This window comes from Polyodon spathula, chromosome 14 (assembly GCF_017654505.1).
Source record: "Polyodon spathula isolate WHYD16114869_AA chromosome 14, ASM1765450v1, whole genome shotgun sequence".
In the NCBI taxonomy this organism is placed as follows: Eukaryota; Metazoa; Chordata; class Actinopteri; order Acipenseriformes; family Polyodontidae; genus Polyodon; species Polyodon spathula.
This window is the reverse complement of record NC_054547.1, coordinates 9,397,580-9,417,821: the sequence shown is the minus strand read 5'-3', so window position 1 is coordinate 9,417,821 and position 20,242 is coordinate 9,397,580. Positions and strand designations below refer to the sequence as shown.

At 35.8% G+C, this 20,242-nt stretch overlaps 2 protein-coding genes across 3 annotated transcripts; one reads left to right on the top strand and one right to left on the bottom strand.

Annotated features, from left to right (window-relative positions):
* Positions 1-583: 583 nt before the first annotated feature.
* Positions 584-7,269, top strand: selenoj (selenoprotein J). The gene is given in 10 exon segments (XM_041270883.1): positions 584-2,761; positions 2,960-3,136; positions 3,254-3,352; positions 3,643-3,733; positions 5,304-5,360; positions 5,362-5,460; positions 5,685-5,800; positions 6,243-6,315; positions 6,539-6,646; positions 6,718-7,269. Coding segments are annotated over 10 exon segments (1,041 nt in total). The 5' UTR covers positions 584-2,691; the 3' UTR covers positions 6,869-7,269.
* A 468-nt stretch (positions 7,270-7,737) lies between these two features.
* Positions 7,738-20,242, bottom strand: LOC121327020 (calcium-binding mitochondrial carrier protein SCaMC-1-like). Of its 2 annotated transcripts, none has more exons than XM_041270774.1 (10): positions 19,704-20,242; positions 15,821-15,947; positions 15,395-15,482; positions 13,068-13,179; positions 11,887-12,045; positions 11,642-11,794; positions 10,465-10,572; positions 9,842-10,009; positions 9,527-9,677; positions 7,738-9,067 (listed from the first exon to the last, which is right to left on the bottom strand). In XM_041270774.1, exons 1-10 carry the CDS (start codon positions 19,884-19,886, stop codon positions 8,883-8,885), a joined length of 1,434 nt encoding a protein of 477 aa, XP_041126708.1. In that variant the 5' UTR covers positions 19,887-20,242; the 3' UTR covers positions 7,738-8,882. The 2 variants fall into 2 exon arrangements, with proteins under 2 accessions (XP_041126708.1, XP_041126709.1); XM_041270775.1 differs by having other exon boundaries at positions 7,738-7,912.

Genomic DNA, 20,242 nt, shown 5'->3' with positions numbered 1-20,242 from the left:
TTGCAGTATTTGTGGCATTAGTGATCCTAGCACAATACAAACGACCCACTATTGGTATACTTTCTGTTTGATTCTTGGAAATAGCAGTTACTGGACCACTAAACTAAACAACTAGTGGTATTATCTATTATCACTCACTTCCTCTTTACAAAATGTCTGCTAAAAAAAAAAGGGAAACATTACTTCCTTGATACTGGTCAGAATCAGTTTTGAATCAGGATGAAAATCAAATTTATTTTCACATTTTTAAATATTAAAAAAAAACAACAAAAAAAAAACAAATAGCCCTAATTGTATGATGCATAGCTGGAAGTAAAATATTATGCTGGTGCTATCAACCCTTGGCTATGTAAATGAATTCCTAATCAGCCACAGCATGTTCACAAAGAAGCTAACCAGTCTGCAACACCGTGTTTCAATGCTTGCAGGAGGTACTTATAACCTACTAACCATGTGAACTATCAAGCACTGAAACCATGACAAAGCACTGTAGCCTGTACACATTTGAAGATTAGGTAACAATAATAATTTTAAAAGATTATTTATTTATTTATTTATTCGCAGACACCTTTATCCAGGGCGACTTACAATTGTCACAAAATATCACAGTACAAAGTATCGCATGATAAAGTATCGCATTACAGAATATCAAAATACAGATAAGAGCAGTTATGAAGGTACAGCAAGATCAAATTCAAGTAATTGCAAAATAAAGAATGCCGTAAATTATAAGTAACAGTGATGGTTTGCACACTATCACCTACTGTACTAGGGTAACCCCTTCATATAAGACTTTAGTCCAATAGTACAGATATAGACCACTGTCATGCTCCAAAATCTGTCTGTATAGGGCTAAATACAGTCATGTTTTGAGGTTTATAGAACATTCACAGTTCAACTGAGTTACCAGGCCTCAATTCTATCACTATAGACCAACCAAGGATCCCACTGGGATTAGCTGCTGCTGCTGCTGTTCAAATCACTGCCTGCAGGAAAGGGTTGAGATGAGAATGCAAGAAGAGACGCTAAGGACAAGGCAAATAGTAGGAGTTTTCATCATGTGCAACTAATAGGAATGGTAATTTTACTGAATTGTATGCATTGTGCAATGTTTCATGTTTTTCTCTGTACCTTATTTTTCGGTGCCAGACAAGCTGCTTATTATTATATACATAACCCCTCTACTGGCGATATACAGTATTGCAATATAATTATGAGAGTGCTTTCCAATATAAAAAAGAAAAGCCACGTTTCTTATAATTTTGATCTGTATTTGAACAGCGTTATTTAAAGGGTGTTTGTGAATTTGATGCAATAAGTCAGCGTTTGTTAATTAGTTGGTACAGTATATTGCATGTGTAACCATCATTCATGTCATAAATGAGCATCTTTAGTGTCTCCAAAATAACCTCCAGATAACACAGTTCGCCTCCCGGGTGTGGAGTTGAAACACATGTTCATTTAAACACAAATCATCCATTTGCGTGTTACTTGCTACCAAACATTTTAAAAACTTACCATAAATGGTTCGACTGGTCTTTTCTGTTTATGAAATGTCAATGACCTAGATCTGGGCAATGTATCGTCTAACATATTCGTAATTGCTTAAATGCAACCATAGGGAATTTAACATTTTCACTGTCAAAATAATAAGCTTAAATCATTGAAGATCCCCCACAAAACACTGCAAATTACAACATAATATAAACTATATATTGTTACTGGCACAAAGTCATGTGCAGTGCGGCTTGTATTTACGTAAGTAAAACAAACCAAAAAAATTATTTGGCTCCTTGACCGAGAGAAATTTCACTACCAGAATGTGTCATCCGCATACTTACTGCTTGGTACACGTGCTACTGTGTCGATGCATTGGTTGTTGTGAGGCGTTGTTAAAACACAATGCCTGTTTACGGAATTGGTTACAGTGACCTGGAACAGCACTACACCTAAAATTACAACAGTTAATACGTAGTGCTGTTTAACGAACTTCTGGAATTACTAGATTGTAACATTGGAACGGAAATCGTGTCTTACGCTGATTTATAGTCAATTGTGTTTTAAAGCTTTTCTCCATAGTGTATTTCCTATACAACTAACCTTAGTAGCTGCTGGAACGTAAACTCATATGAACCTCGTCTGTTTACGCCGTGTCACGGTTAAACTAAATTGCTTATTGGTAGCAGGGCCAGTCATTCAACCCCAATCACATCAGGTTGGAGGTGGGGTCATTATCAATGGGCGTGTATTTCACTGCTGTCACTGCTAGTCGTAGGACTACTAGGAGATGACTGAAGGCAGGAGGGACAAAAGGCGGGATTAGCACAAGCAGAATTAGGGTTATACTGTGATGTTTACTATTCAAATTGTATTTCTTAGTGGTTGTTAAAGACAAGTAAAGGTATGATATTACTCATTGCTTTGTTGTGTGTAACAACAACATGGACGCCAAAGAGTTTTAGAACTAGACCAAGTACTGACTGTACACAGTGTTTTCAGTTCTGTGTTTATAGTACACATAATTGCTGAACTCGCAACAATCTTTTGCAACAATTTACGTTTTCTTTTCTGGTTCTGTATTGATTATCTGTGTTTAAACCTGAAACCTGTAAAAGAGGCAAATAGTCACATTTGGTGGCGATAGTGCAAACCCGATTTTAAACGGTTGTTTACCATTTCCTAAGATAATAAATGATGGCCCTCAGTGTTGAAGACAGAGCTGTTGGAGCGATTATTGGTGCGGCAATAGCAGATGCAGCAGGTAACAACAGTTTATGTAAAGTGTGTACTGTATTGCATATTTAATATCCCAGTTTACTGTACATATGATCAGCATAATGCATCTGTAGTGAATTTGTAATCAAATCAAATTGTCATCCTGAACAATTCAATTCTAACAATTCTAACAATTCTAAATACTTGATAGGGCCCTGTTAATGCTATGTCTGTATTAATACAGCCCAGCCTCATCACTGGATTTATGATCTTCAGAAGCTGGATGCCCTCTTGTTTGAATGCCCCTGCCCAGAATTCCGGGCTCAGTCTGCCAACCCATTCTACCGTAGGGTAACTGGACAGCAGAGCTGCTATGGGGATCAGGCCTACATTTTAGCTGAGTCTTTAGCAGAATGTGGAGGTAAAATGAAATGTAAACTGTACAGTGATAAAGGGCACAGGGGCACTGAAGCTAATAAAAAGTACGGACGTTGGTTATGGGGGCTTCACCATTAAGTGTTAAAAATTCCATTATCAGGTCTTAATGTGGAGGATCTTGCACAACGCACATACAAGATGTTTGGACTTGGCTCTGAATATGACACTCCAGTTAATAATCCTGATCATCCCAAGGGAGGTAAGGCTGTCTCATTGATAGGTTACTGATAAATTAAGTTTATCAGTAACATGATAAACTTAATTTATCAGTAACAACAAGAATTGCTTACAAGATTTGAGTAATTATAATGGACGTAGCTTTATTTTCTTTACTACTTTTTTACATGTTGATGCCTACCACGCATCTGCATAACGTATATTCATATTGTATACATAGATTTTTTGTAGTTTGGATTGTGCAGGTCAGTTTTACAAATATTAATATATCCACCCTATGTACAGTAATTGCTGTTGTTGTGTATTCATAAGGTCCTAGACCCCAGCTCCCCATTGAAGGACCCTGGAGACATGCTAGCATCAAGAGCTTCATAAAGAACTTTGAAGCTGGGAAGAAAGAAACGGATAAGCTTGTGAAATGGTTAAAACTAAATACAGAGTACATGCACCTCAAGGGTATGGTTAGTCAATGAATATTTTGTGTTTATAGCGTTGTATATGTAAGCAATAAGGCCCCTAATCTAATATCCACACATCCCGGATGTGTTGTAAGTCACAAGGCTTATTGTGCTTATAAAATGGGTCAACTAACTAAATAAAATAAACTTAAACATGTTTTAATTTTAACAAAAAAGTAATTTTTTATTAGATATACTTCCGCCTCTGACCTAAAAAATAGTCCCTTAAAACAAAAAACAAAAATGCACTAGTTAAAAAATTATTATTATTATTATTATTATTATTATTATTATTAATAAATGTTGAACTGATTAAAAACAAGAAGCACTATTTTGTTCAATTGAACATTGCCATTGAAATTGCAGCTTTGAAGATTTACGGGCCCTTTTTTTAGGTAGAGCTGCAGCAAGCGATTTCGTGCAACATGGTGTTTGAATCATTGTTGTCCTTCTCGTTGTCTGAGGAAGTGCAGCAGGACAATCAGGCAGATCTTCTTTGCCACGTCTGGACATTTTGTTGCACATCAAAACAAACCTTTCTTACAAGACCTGTGGCAGTGTCAGGTCACAGTGTTGGGGAAGATTATTATTATTATTATTTTATTAATTTTAATCGTCCTTTGTAATCCATGTCAGACTTGCGGTACCGTTTCACAGTGGCAACAAAGATGTTGTTTGCATTTTGAAATACTCGAACAGTGGCATGAAAAGGACACCCGATGCCCAGGCAGTAGACTTCTGTGTATTTATTTTTTTCTCCTTTTATTTTTCTATGTTCAGAAGCTATGCTTTGGTAACTTTGATGCCTAGCAGTATTACTTTTTTCACGATTTATATACTATATAATTTTTTGAAATTATATATTAAATGTGGTGAGACTTGTTTATTAATATAAATTTAAATGTGACTACCTTTTTTTTTTTTTTCTAATTTTAGTGACGTATGTATATCTACAAATGATTCGCCCCTTTTTGAAAAAACGTTTCAGCCCATGAGAATATACTGTAATATTCACACCCCCATGTGAGCTGTGTTGACCAATCAGGATAGAGTATTTAAAAGACCCATTTTATAAACAGTAGTAGGCTACATATGACTGTGAAATATATTTGTTGTAGTGGAATTTCTTTATTTTTATAGACTTATGTATATCTGTGTGCGCCTGTAAACAAATAAGATAAACATACAAACGGGTATCCCTTCTGGTGGGTGCTGATAAAGATTATGTGAGGTACCAACAAGGATTAATGTGGAGCTTGTCTCTATCTGTCTTTTCCTGACAGTTCTTGAGAAGTGCTGCTATAATAGTGTGATAAAATAATAAGATCACACGTGTTATGCTATTTACTTTTGACCTACTTTTGTTGTTATTTTTTCTAAAAAAATATTCCATACATCTGTTTCTAGGATAAGAGGTGACATATCACACTTATTATGTTTGTTGGCAAATTATCTCAAAACAAACCAAGGGCAAATAAGAGCTTGGATAGTTGGAAATTCTTCTGTTTTGACTATAGGCTGCATCAACGATGAACAGATAGATGGCATTACAAAGTTGGCTGCAGTTGTAGCTGTATGCCGGAAAATCAGAAATGTTTGAGAAAGCTGAGGAGGCCATTCGAATCACACAGAACAGTGATACCTGTGTGGCAGAGACATTGGCTGCTGCAAGGTTAGTTTTTAATGTATTTATGAATTTTGCAAAGCTGAAAAATTATATGGGTAATAATTTTAGATAACATGAAATACATTGCAGTTATCTAATTAGAGTATTTATGATGTACAATGTATATATCGTATTCAGCGTTTTCTGTATTTTATATAAATAGGTTACAGCTATGAAAAAGACTGTCGCATCACAGACGGTTTATGTCTTAGCTCTAATTATATTTAGAGACTCCTGGAATATTACATCCTGCATGGTCCAGATGAGAAAGCCCTGGATAATGTGATAGAGCAGCTCAAGGACAAGAACAGAATGAACCCACAGGATCTAGACAGAGCTGTGGTTGGTTAGTAAAACACTAATCAGTAATGCGGCTATATCTGTGCTTCCACTTCATTAGTAAAATCAATGCACTCACAACGTTATTGAAATATCACAAAACATAAATTTAAAATGCCTTTTAATTATTTTTGGGGAAAAATAATGCTTTATAAGTATATTAATTCAGCAGCAGCTGGTTAAGGAGCTAAGTAATAGAATCATTTTTCTTGCTGCATATTTAATATAATAAGTGTTCTGTAGTGTTTGTACAGGGTAGCTGAAGTTAATTAAATACATTAAATCTTCCTTTTGAAAACTGCTTTGTGACAGCTTTGGTGGGAGTCTGTTACAGAGAACATATAATGTCTACAGTAGGAAAAGCTTGATGAAAATTTTGCTTACTTAGTGTACATCATATTAGAAAGCAAATTAATTTGTAAGCACTTAAATTTTTTTTTTTTTTTCAGGACACTTTCAGCAAGTGAAGGACAACCTCAAATCACCCAAAAAGGTGATACCTGAAGTGTTCACAAACACGAGGTAAGCATAATTAATTGTCATGAGCTTTAGCTGTTGAACAGAACTGAACTAGTTTCCACTGCCCAGTCTTTATGTGCTTAGGTAAATGTACTTTTCTTAAATATTTTTTTAACTGTGTGCTTGCAAAGATAAGGGGCATCGTTGGAACAAGTTTCCAGAACCGGATTTGAGACAGTTGAAACACACCACAAGATTCGTCATTGTTAGCTTTGTGTTAACTTTTTTTGTTTTTTGTTCTAGCCTTGCCCGGTGCATTCCAGGCAGCGCTGCATGGAGTCCTGACTGAAAGCACGTTCGATCAGGCCGTCCGTAACACCTTGCGCTGGGGGGGGTAAAATCAAATATAATATATATATAATGGTTTTTTTTTTTTTTTTTTTTTGGAGGGGGAGGGGGATAAAGCAACTTGTCGTTTTTTTATTTATTTATTTATTTATTTACTATGTTTTAGCTTGGATTATCAGGAATTCCAGCTTTGTGGAAGAATAAAACATTCAGATACCCCATGTTGCTGGAACTTGCAAAGAAGAGTGCAAAAATACATGGATATTAGAGTACGTGGATATCTTTTTTTTTCTTTTGTAATACATGGATACACTTGTGATGCTAATATTAAAGACGACGAGGTTCGGCAATAGTTTTTTTTTTATTTTATTTGTTTATTTAAAACGTAGTGTTTCGGTGCTGTACAAACATTCTACGTCCTTATCCATTTCTCCAGTTTCTCAGCGATACAAAGAGATACATTGATTGATTTATTTATTTGTTTGGAGTGATTGAAAATGAGATATTTTGTGTTTGAATTGAAAACGACGGTCTCAAAGTCGAATAGGTCAAACTTCAAGTATATTTTCCTCTAGAGGAATTTAGAGCACTTTTTGACATCACTGCTGTGGTATTATGCCCTTTTTTCTAATGGCTCAGGATGCAAATATAGCCTTCATCCATATATATATATATATATATATATATATATATATATATATATATATATATATATATATATATATATATATATATATATATATATATATACACACACACACACACACACACACACACACACACACACACACACAGAGAGAGAGAGAGAGCTGTCAAACATTGTTTAAACTGAATACAAGGTTTGTAATTTGCATTATTTCTGAATTCAGTAACTACTGTAAACTAGCAACCACTTTTTTGCTATTATGTTTGTGCTTTTTTTTTTGCAAAATGATTGCTTTGACATCCATTATTTTTTTAACAGATTGCATTTTAAAAGTACATTCCATACAGTATACATTCTGTAAATACAGATTCCCACAGCAACATTTAAACAAATACTGCATTTCAGAAACCGATGGAATACAAATTGTGCAGCTGCCAGAAAATGGAAAACTACAAAGCGGTATTAATTCAACATGTTCACATAACATTCAGCAGGGTTAATTCAAATTTATTAAACAAAATGTGTTAATTCTATAGGTGATCTCAAACTTTTGGCCATAGTTGTTTATTTCACAACAATTACGTTATCCATTTCTCTGAAAATTCAGGTTTTACAACAAAAAAAATGTAAACGTGCAAAGCTATTTTCAATCCCAGACAAAATCCCCTGAGGAAAAAAAAAAATTATATATGAGAGAGAGAGAGAATACCAATTTGAAGCAAAAAACGATATGCAATAAGAGGTCTGGTATCAAAATAATAATAAAACATTCATATGTCTTGCAGTAAATCTTTGTAATGCCAAACGTTTTATAAAAAAGTAGCTCCTCAGGCCCCAGAAGTGTAAGGCATCTGGTAAGTCTAAACAAGTTAAATACTCCTATATTTCTTGCACACATCAAACACTCCATTTGGTTTTCTAAACTGTTAAGAATAATAACAACTGCTCCTCACATGATTACTTGTAAGGTCATGATTTAAATCTAAATCAGGCAATTCTCCTGCGTTTTACTTAATATTGGGTATGTCAAAACATTGTCCTTAGACAAGTGACTTAACACTTGTTTTTTTCTATCATGACGTGCAAAAGTAAATTCTTATTTATGTTTGCAGATAGTGCTGGTCTCTGGGAGTTGTAGAAACAAACGATAAAGAGTAGATACAGCATAAAGAATATTTCTACAGTTTATCCTTTCAGTTAAACTTCAAGCTTCCAGCATTTTACTGTTCAGAGTAAACTAAAAGCATAGGACATGAATTAAAAAGCGGAAAAAAAAGAAAGTGGCAAAAAAAAAATAATACAGCTGAAGGTTTACTCCTTGTTGCTAGCAGTCACCAGATGGTTTGGTTGAAATTATAACTCTACTGCTTGATGAATGAGCACATCTTGCAGTGGGAATGGATTACAAAAAAAAAAAAAAGAAGAAGAAAAACATGCCATAATGCCACAATGTGTAAAAAATGATTTTAAAAAGCACCTTAAACTTATCTTGTCTGTGATTTATATAAATAAAAAAAATCAAAAAAAAATCACCTTTGTCTCTAAAACGAGAGGCTTTGGGGCAAATCTTACACCTTAAGCCTTTTCTTGGGAGGGTGGTTTATCATCAATTATCAACAGATGCTGTCTGTTGTGTTTATTTAGAAGAGACCCCCAAACCTGTCTTCGAGTATTCATACACGACATAACTAATGCTTACAGCAGGAATAACCTTCATGAAGTTAGGGGCTATACCCCTGTACAGTCCAAAAAAGCCCTCATTGGAAACAATTTTCTTAATAAGGTTGACCATAGAAAGCTGTGGGGAACCTTCCACAGATGCTGAAAAGGAAACCGATACAAATAAAAAACAATTAAAACATTTTGTTGCACATTGTCATCTGCTGCTAAATAAATACAACATACTTGTATTTTTGTTTTGGTTTTTTTTGTTTATCTACTTTTTTAAAAATAATTATTACTATAAATCAATTTAGAGTATAAACAAGGTAGGTCAGTAACATACTGAGGTTATAAATAACCCATTACAGGTCAGTATTGTAGGTCAGTAGGTTGCCACAACCTACATCCACTGCATGTGTAAAATATGTTTCCCCGAGAGGTCAATGTATGGTTAAAAACTGACCAACTGTTCTCAAACGGTTATTGCGTTTAACAACTCAGCCAATCAGGTACTGTATATGTACTGGAAATGGTTAATAGTATGCTTGACATACTGGTAGTAGTAAATCCTAATAAACTGAATTCTGCTCAGTATTGAATTTAAAAATCTGCAGTTACCTTGTGCTTGCATACGGGTCCTGATCAAGGCAAGAGGATAGCTAGCTAGTTGTCCACAAGTGCTGGAAATGGTTCCACATGCCAGTAGAACAAGTATCCCTGGGTTTGGAGAGTCTGTGGCATAACGTGTCAGCCAGAAATTCTTCAAGCTCTGAAAGAAAGGGAAACAAGTTTGAAAAAATCTAAAATACTCAATATGAAACAACTATTAATAAAACAACCTATATTTAGCAAACACAAGCTAAATTTCAAGGTTTTAACTTACAGTAGACATTACAATACAACACAGAGTCAGTGCCGTTCATAAAAACATACCTCGTAAACAGCTAGGTCAATGCCTGCATAGGGGATGATTCCCAGTATGTTGGGGATGTAGCCTTTGTAGAAGGCTTTCACTCCTTCTCTTTGCAGAATCTTCTTCCCGCAATTCAACATTCCAGAGTACTGCCCAGTCTTTCCCAGGGTCAGCCTGGTCTTCATGACCTGACAGAAATCAAAGATTCCCAACAGATGTAATGTACACTCAAACCGTTTACATGATTAGGACATTCTCTCATTGGCCCACTTTGCAGGGAATAAAAAAAAAAAATGTTGTTATCAATAGAGGAGGGAATAGTTTTGCTGTAAATTGTATTTGGAATATTAATTAAAAGTGTGTTTGTTGTGCAGTATAGCTCCCCAAATTGCTCCCCAATACTCTTGGCTAAATAGTAAGCATCTTGATAATTAGGGAAATGATTGTACTATTTGTACAAGTATGTATTTTATACATGCTGGCAAGAAAATAGAATCTTTACAGGACAGAGGGTAAGAGGATTGTGGTGAAAACACAAGGAGGTGGTGAGGAGATCAACCAATAAAGGGCAGGCACGTTGGGCCTTTTTATAATGTTGTAAATGATACATTTCCCGTCCATTGCTAATTATAACTTCCCTTACCTCCATGGGATAGATGATCGTTTGTGCTGTTGCCCCAGCAAGGGATCCAGCCATGAACCTCTCGTGGGGTTTAACTGTCCCTCCCTCTGATGCAATGAGCTTTTTGTACTATTCGAAGAAAAGAAAAGGCAGAATAATGACACAAACCTTTCAGTCAATCATTAGAGTACAACAAAGTTTGAGACAGTTGTAAGCAAACACTGGAACACAAGGGTTCTAGAAGGGTTAATGTCACAATGTAACTTCCCAGATATTTCAGTAATCTATAAATGCATGTAATAAAAAGCATATTTGAAGCTGGATAGCTACTAGCTCCTGGAATTGTATTGAAGCCAATGCTTCTATTCCGTTCCCACACATTAGATTAGTATCTGACTGCTCGAGAACTCCTTATCTGGTTTAACCCTTTGCAGTCCTATGTCGGACCAGGTCCGACATTAAAATTTTCCCTTTCCAGTTCAATATCAAAAAGACATAAAGTACAAGTCTCTAGTCGTTTTTTCTCCGGAAAAAGCAGAGAAAACCTTTCAATGGCAGAGTGAGACCATAAAAAAAGGGGGCGGATCTGAGCTACACAGATAGCCCCTGCACCACAGAGATAACACAGACACATAAAGGAGATAGCTGCTTCCGCATCCAGCGCTGAAAGAATATCACAGACATTTACAGAGCTTTTTGAGATGTTATAGTAATAAAATAAGAACTTGGATCACACCATTGAGGAGTTTGGTGATAAAAAGAGTGATCAGAAGAGGATTTTTATTTTTTAATTAAACAGCTCATGTAAAATAAACAGCGCGTGTGAAAATAAATTGTACCTGACGTGCCTGACAAGCGCTGAATAAATGGACTGCAAAGGGTTAATTCTTAATGAAGATTAATTTACCACGTCATCATAGCTCACAGCAAGTATTTTGATTTAGCTGCATTTCTACACAAACTTAATGCTAATGCATAATCTGTGTATTGCCAAACTCAGTTGAGTGTCACTGTAACAATACTATATTTAATTGAATACTGCACAGTGGACAGTTTGCTAAGCAGTCCAGGTAGCATAATGTTTTTTTTTTCTTCTTTTTCTTTCAATAAGATGTGGTTGAATTATTTATATTTTTCATTCTTGCCTCGCAGCACAAGGTCCAAAAAGTAAAGAATAAAGAAAAACAATATTCCATACCTGTTCATAAGCCCAGAACTTAATTGCTGACTCAGGGGCGATCTTAAGAACATTCACTCCATTTCCTCGCCAGAGTGACCGGACCCCTCCTTCCTTTACCATTTGCTTGAATCCACTAGAAATGCTTATTTTGTTGGTCTTGGAAGAGTGCACCTACAATATGCAAAAACAGCATTTTAATTATTGTATGCCATGCCATCTGTGTCATCAGTCTTTTTATTAGACTGGTAGTAAATTAGCAGTACCTGCATGAAGACTTTCATTCGATCAAGGGGAGCGGTCCCCGTTCGAGAGACTGCTCCTGCCATCGCTCCTGCCATCAGTTGTCTCCACCACATCCCTGTCTTCTTTTCATCCTCCGTGAATTCATCAGGGATCGAAAGACTGTCCCCGATATCCAATACCTGAAACAAACAGCCAGTGTAAATGTATTGTCAACCAAACATGTATAAAAAGGATGCACATTTAATTTAACCATGCAACATGGTTACATTAACAATTGAGTTAATTATGCATAATGCTAAACCTACCATGGCCCCGTCATCCACAAAGTCAACGAAGAACCACTGGCCTGTCTCATACTGAATATTTGCCATCCTGGTTCAGAACAGTCACCCTACTTGTTTGCTGGCTCATATACCCTGGGCTGTGCTTGCAATGTCAGTGCTACCACAGCATCGGGAAAAACTTTTTAAAGCTTGCTTGAGTCTTTAATCTCCTCCCAAAGCTCTAATAGATTACATAGATTTAAATAAAATAAATAAATAAAACCTATGGCCTTCAAACCACATGGAAACTCAACTATGTTAGATGGTCAGTGATGTACTTCTTTTTTTTAAAAACACCTGGCAAAAAAAACAGCATTAAGGGTGCAATTACAATTGTGCTGCTACACATGACCCTGCTAATGAAGCTACCATTTTTTGATGGGCTCCGTTAAGTGTGGACCAACATGGAAGAGAGGGCAGCTCTCTTCCATGTTACACTTTTAAAATCTTTCAAAGTGCAGAAATACAGAAAAAGTTTAACTGCACAATGACACACAGGATGAGCAGCAGTGAAAATGAGACTAAAGCTAACAAGCTCATACAAGGGTAACACCTTTGATACCCGGTTAGCCATACTAGTGTACCTTTGCAGGGAAGCGACGTTTGATTGAAAGGAAGAAACCCTGCTGTCTTTCTCATCAACAACTACAAATGGAATGCCAAACTGCTCAACAAGCTGTTTCTCTGCCTCTGACCTTCTCTCTCAGTCGATCATGTAATGGCTACGGGGGTTTGAAACTTTAACTGGTTACTGGGTAACTAACAGGTTAACCATGATAACAGTTTTAAATTCATGATGCGCTTAATAATTGATTTCCTTATCATTCAGTGCATGCACATGAGATTCTGTCTTGACAGTAACCAAAGGCAGTACTCACAGAGGACTTCTTCCAGAAGCGGATGATCTCTTCAATGTTGGTGGCCGGGTTCAAGAGAAAGTGGGCACGCCACTCATTCCAGTCTACTGTCATGGTCCCATCAGCATCGATACTGCAAGTAAAAGAAATGAGGGAGGCATTATATATCTGTTATGCTAATTTCTGGAGATGGAATACAATGGATGCTTAAAAGGTTTAATAAACTAAGGTTTTCAAAGCCTTTCTAACTAGAATAAACTTTAGCACTCCTTTCACTTTTAAGATCAAACTGCTTACGTATAGCAGGGGAAGAGAAAATGGCACTGAAGCGTAATAGAGTGTAGGTAAACGGCTTATAAAATCAAAGATATTCTTTAAATGTAATGCACAGCTTGACAGGCAGACGCAATTTTGAAGAAATAAAACAGAACTGACTTACTAAGCCTACTACTTCACAGCAGTGTCTTGCTGGGGCAGGAGTTCAATTACAAATTCAACCTACGTTGCACTTGTAATAACAAAACCAAGTTGTGTGAAAAAATACACCCTCCACATCCCTATCAGCCACCGGTTTTTAAAAAGCTGTGCTCCAGGTGAGAATCCAAATCTAGTCATATAAGGGATGATCAAACTCTGTGGGCAGATATCACGAGTTCTCGTTTCAAATCCCCTCAGGTGCCCAGCCAACTCCTTGGATCCTGAACAAATTACTTTCCATCGTTTGGCATCAGTCCCACGCTGCTGTAAAACCAAATCCCATCTGCTAATGGGATAAGCATTCCTGCTGGGCCTGTGTTGGTAGATTTATTTTTGTTAAATTAACTCCTGAGTTGCAGTTTTGTAATATACTGTAGTATTTATTGCACCACATGTTGAAATGGCCACCATTTCATTAAAATATTTAGATATGCAATAATTATGTTATTTAATTATGTCTCTGTGTTTTATTGTACCATTACATTAAACATATTCATGTTATTTTATTTATATAAATATGTGTTAGTGGAGCTACACACAATAATATGCATTGATATGTATTTTTATTTTTTTTATGGGGGTAAAATTCACCCTATACCCGAGTCCGGATAATTCTAATTAGAAATAATCATATATAAATCTAATACTTGTATATAAAAACTAAAAAAAGTGTCTCGTCTTAGCTTGTGTATCCTAACTATAGGACAGCTAAAAAGAAACCACACTGCCATTTCGCTACTTGTGAAAGATATATGATGTGATACGCTGTGGCTCCCCACTTTAATAAATGTTCAGAACTCCTTGATTGTGCGTTATCAGCCATTCTGCAAATCCACTTTAAAAACAGCATGCGACTCAGGGGGTCTCAACCCCTGACAAACACCATAAAACATGAAAAGGCAAATTCCTGGAACCACTTAAAATGAGAAACAGAAGAGTCTTTGCACAGCATTACAGCAACGCACAACGAAAGCAGAATCAGCAGGCTGTTACAGATGTTTCCGTATATGAAAATGGTCCACTAAATTGTATTAAAACATATTGCTCGTTAGCATATAGATATCATTACTATAGGCCTCCTAGTTTGTAAACTAAAAGGAAATAAAAGTGAGAGACGAATGCCTTTTCTGTCCAAATTCCAAACCGAGAATATTTATACATTTAACAGAAATGGCAATGCGAGTGCCAATCCCATCTGTTAAAAAATAAATAATAAAAAAAAACATTTCTGTAAATAATAACTTGCATTATTAAAAAAGACTAATGACAATATTCAGAAACACTTTTGTTGTTTTTTAATATAACTTGAATAACATTTTGCTTATACAGCAGTTCTGCAAACAGCCTTTCATTATTAGACGCTATTTGAGATTTTGAGCGAAGCTGTAGTTGGCTTCAAAAGATACCTACAGACACATGAGCCAAGGCGAAGCTAGCTCTCCTTGTCAGAGGAATCTGTTTATCTGTCAGCTTTTTAATGAGAGAGCAGAGCAGTGTGAGGCATTTTAGCAACTGACAGGAAGCCAATTAGATTAGCTGCAGAAGCAATACAACAGACTGACTTTTTAATCATACATGGCACAGCCAATTAAGGCAAGACTTTCAAAAAAAAAAAAAAAAATCCTACTGCAATAAAACGTACAGTAAAACCTGTCGAATCCAGTCCCTCTTCATGCCAACATTCTCTATAATTCGTCATGATTTTTGGGTCCCAGTAAAAAAAATATTGATGAAAGGATGTCAGTGTGATTCAGGCCGTGTCTTGCTTTTCTCCACTGGCCAGCCAATTAAGCCAGAAGGTACAGAAGTGCGGGATTACATGACATGTCAATGGGATTCAGTGTTGAATGAAAACATGTACGTGTGCAAACCTTGAAAGAATCTTCTGCGCATGCTCTTCACTTAATTTGACCCCCAGTTTGGAAAGTGACTGCCTAATCTCCGAAACATCAATACGACCTAGAAAAGACAAGTTAAGAATAATGGCCTGTTAAACCAGCCAGTAAGTGTCAGCAGCACTATCTGCTTACTCCACAACTCTATTAAGCATGCTTTTGTTTTTCTAGCACTGTGTTTTGGGACCTTCCAAAAACAAAGTCTTATCCAAGATCGAGAATTTACATAAAAATAAAGTTAACTTCCACTGTCTGCCTTCATATGGTGGGATTAATTACTGTGTTCAGATCATTGAGAATTATTATTCAAGCAAAAATCTTTGTCCAAGTACTGTAACAAAACCTACTGCAAAGCATCAGACAAACAAAATAAACTGCAATAGAAACAACAAAAAACTGTACCATCATTATTTTTGTCCAGGCTCTTGAAGGTCAACATCATTTTTTTTTCATGGTCTCGGAGATACTGTGAAAATTCTGAAATGTCCAGCTCTCCATCATCATCACTGTCTCCAGCAGAAACTATTTTCTGATGAAAAAACACAGACCACAAAATAAATCAGGAAAAAGAACTGCATCTCTCATTCTGGAAATATGCAGGTTTGAAACACACAATGTTTGCATAACAAGGGTCAGTAGTGCAACCAGATACCAAGTACAGGGTTATGAAAACTGGACAGGTGACCTCCTGTGCACCAGGGTGTAAATTCGGAGCTTTTGAGTGAACACTAGCAACATTGGTGCTGTGATTAGGAACAGGGAACTAGTGTATGTAGAAGGCAGGAACTTTCCAGCTTTCCAGTGCTGGGCAAACATGGAACACATCACTGTGCTTCTTCAGACTTCAGGCTCTTTCAGGAAGCTGGACAGTGATCTTGATGGGTTATTATTGTAGCGCCCCTCCTTGTGAAAATGTGAAGAATCATTCAACCAAGCCCTGCCACATCTCCTACTCACTTTATTAAAGTAGAAATCAACTTGAGGTTTAATTTTATATTACAGATAATAAACCCCAATTACACTTGCATGTGTACCTACAACGAAACATGGTGAATGACGTGGATAGAATGCTCGGTATCTGACTGGGAGTACTGTCCAAAGTTTCATCAAAAAGTCTATATAAAACATAAAATAACCCTACAAAGAATTATAGAGGAGGACTTTACATTTTACAAAACCAGTATTCAAAATTCATTATCCTATTGTTTTTCAGTATGTGCCTGCATTTTAAACATAACTTTTTAAATGTAATTTATTTAATTGATATATTTGACACTGGAAAAATAAAATACGGTCTGAAATACCCTTTTCTGAACATGCATAGAACAGAAACATTTCAAGTCTGGGCTATTCCACAGCCGGCTGTGGACGGGAGTTCCCAGGAGGCGGCGCTCAATTGGCTTTGCGTTGGCGGAGCTGAGTCAAAGTAATAATTGGGCATTTCAAACTGGGAGAAAATAACAATAATTCGCAACGACTAAATTAAAAAAAAAAAAAAAAAAGAACAGAAACATATCATATGCATAAACGTTTTGACACATTTCAATGTGTACTTTCCTGTATGTTCAATGACAGCAAAGCTATATATCGTGTACAGTAGCAATCTTTTCCATTTTGTTAATTCATAATAAAGTTAAAAGTATTTATGACATACAATACACAAAGTGGCCAGCAGGTGGAACTATTGCAGTCTGAAACAACTACTAGTATTACAAAACACTGTTTCACAACTGCATGTTCAATAGTTACAGTACACAAATACTCTGCTTGGGGAAGTGTATTACAGCAAGGATCCTTAAGCAGTGGTTTCCATGGAAACTAACCATGAATAATGGTTAAGGGATGTCTGGAGGTTTTGCTCTATTTACACTGTAGGAACGCCCTGCAAATTACCTGGAAAAATCACCAGGCAGGTTTTTGAACATTACAAATCCAGTTTGAAACAAATCGATCTTCAGAGCGACTTTAAAACTGTTAATACAGGCCTAATTGTTAGATCTGGAAAGCTGGAAACACACAGCATTGTAAACACCACTTGGCAAATGCATTGTACTTCTGTGAATATGAAAATGCTCTAGAAATGGAGGTTCAAACACAACTAAATTGCAGAGAAATCTTTCTTCTTCTCTACTGAATTGAGGTAGCAGCAAGCTTTACTCTGTTTATGATTTGCCAGTTAAGCCAGTAGTATTGTGTATAGTGTACATTTTCAATATTTGTTTATTTCTGAATATGGTTTAAAATTACTTGTGCCACATAAATATATTGTGACTAAAGTTTAGTATGCTACTAAAGAAAACACAAAGTAAAAACTACCACCACTAAATCAGACAGCAGATTCTTCTATTTTTAAATTTCGAAAACTCCCAGCTATGGATTTAAAGTCCAATTTAGTTTACTATCTCACTTCACACAGTACAGAATACACTTATAGTCTTATCATACACAAAATGTACAAAACAATTACTTTGATGTTCTTAATTTTTAAATGCTGTATCAACCTGTCTGTTTCATGTATGTTTGGTTTTATTGTAATGCTAGAAAAACATATTATAAAAAATGCTCTAAAAATGTAGATTTGTATTTATTTTTTTAACTGTAGAAGAATGTAGTAGTAAACCAACAAACAATTATATTTTAGTATACAAATGAAATTCATTGTAGGACACTGTAGCTTTAAAGGTTTCATGTTAACAGTGAATGTGTCTCCTAGCTACTTTTTAAGGACATTCTTTTGCTGTTTTAATCTCTGTCAGTGCTGCTCGTGGCTGTGAAAAATTAATGAACCTTTATAGTTGAAGAGACCTTCAAAACACTCCTTAGACTACACTGCAAAACAAACAAACAAAAAAAATCTAAATAAACCAAGTTGCAGTTAATCCTGTACAGAAGGACCAACTGTCTAAAGTGAACCCTTTGTTGAAGCCCAGTGATTATGTATTCCAACCTTATATAAAAGCAACCCTTTATATAAACCATTTTAAGAGGTTCTTCACATTAGCCAAATGTACACAATAGTTATTTTCTTACATGGTTAGTATATGTGTTGTCTGCTGTAGTTTTCCACTAGGAAAGTATTTACAATGCATATGCTTATCCTGGGGCTGATTGGAGGGGGAAGGGTATAAGTGTAGCACACTGCTGTGAATATGCACTCATATATGGATATGTGTGCAGCATCATATACTTCCCTGCCTCAATTCAGAAAATCAGCTTTTCTGAGTCTTTTCTGGTGCAGCACATGTGGCTAAGTTCATATATATATATATCTATATATATATATATATATATATATATATATATTATATATATATATATATCTATATATATAATATAATATATATTTGTGTCGCCCAACAGGGGACTTTTTTTTTTTTTTTTTTTTTTTTTTAAGAACAAGATGTATTTATTATTATTATTATTATTATTATTTTTTAATTGGTAACTAGAAAAAACATTATGAAGGCTTCTTATAATGATTTTGATTTAGGTTTAAGGGTTGTATGGCAACTTGTACAATACTTCAAAAAGCTAATGTTGTCCAAAACATCGCACTGTGTTTCAGTGTATTGAATTCAGTAGTTTAATTTTGAGAGGCATTCACGTGACAGACAGAATAAGCATAAAACCAAAGTCAGCGTTGATAAAAAGTTGTTAATGATGATGTGGCTTTTACCTTGCCCCACAGTTCATATAGTACCTATTCGTGCTTTTTTTTCTTCTTTTTTGCCAGAATAGATCTATAGATAGATATGCCATTATGTTTAAAACTGTGGCATATATATATATATCTTCTCACTTGAAATGTTTATAGTATCGAGTTTGCAGCTGCAATATTTTCTACACATTTGGCTTTCCTTTTTTAAATGTTCACTTGGACATCAACTTTAAAAGATTCTGTGGGCGGAGCAGGTACCAAACACACCTCTTACCCCTTTGAATGTTGCACAAAGGGTTCTGGGAATTTTCTTAAAGACCTGTTTGCAGTATTTTTGTTTTTAAACTTACTAAAATTAATGCTATTGCAATATCTAAGAAACGGAAACAAGATGAGTGGATAATGCCAGTTGCGTGACAGGATCCTCTACAAATTGCATAGAAACCGCCCCTCCCAATTATAAATCCTTACTTGTTAATATTTAACTTCTCAACCTTTGCTTGTACGCAATTAGCCTGCTATAAATTATTGATTTAGGTAGGGCTCATCGGAAGACGTATAGGTGGTGACAACTCAACTTTAAACATAATTATTTACACACATAGTAGTAGAATACTTTGCGATTACCTGTGCTGCACCTTCACCAAAACCCAAGCCCATCGCTTTCAGGCCCTGTCTCAGCTCACAGATGTCCACTTTCCCATCTTTGTTGGTATCCAGCTTTTCAAAGAGATCGTCATATCTCTTCCCGTTATCTACACCCGCACAGGACGCATCGCTGAAAACAAACTTCCTTACAATCTGAAACATAGTCACAATTATTCAAACTGCAAGATGAAATAAGTAAAGATAGCCTGCTTAATGAACGCGTTCCTCGACAAAAAATAGAAAACACCGGTAGGAAAAAAAATGTCAACTCAGTTCAGGAAAAAAAAAAAAAACCTAAAAAAAGAGACGCAGCATTCAGCATTGCCCAGGAAGTGGTTCCCTCGTGTTATTTACACTCAAGACGTGTTTCTTATTTATGTGGTAGGCCAAATAAACACAAAAAGACAAAGTAGCGTTTCTCCTGAAATGCTTATTTAAATAAGAAAGCTCAATCTGACATGGCGATGTTCTTCTCTGAAGTTTTTGTCACAAAGTGGGAGGGCTTAGTTTATGGTTTT

Coding starts and splice junctions, on each gene's coding strand:
- LOC121327020 (XM_041270774.1), bottom strand. CDS start 19,886: ATGTTTCAGATTGTAAGGAAGTTTGTTTTCAGCGATGCGTCCTGTGCG. Junction 10,010..10,464: donor CGATCATCTATCCCATGGAG/GTAAGGGAAGTT, acceptor GATTTCTGTCAG/GTCATGAAGACCAGGCTGAC. Junction 9,068..9,526: donor GACCCGTATGCAAGCACAAG/GTAACTGCAGAT, acceptor TTTCCTTTTCAG/CATCTGTGGAAGGTTCCCCA.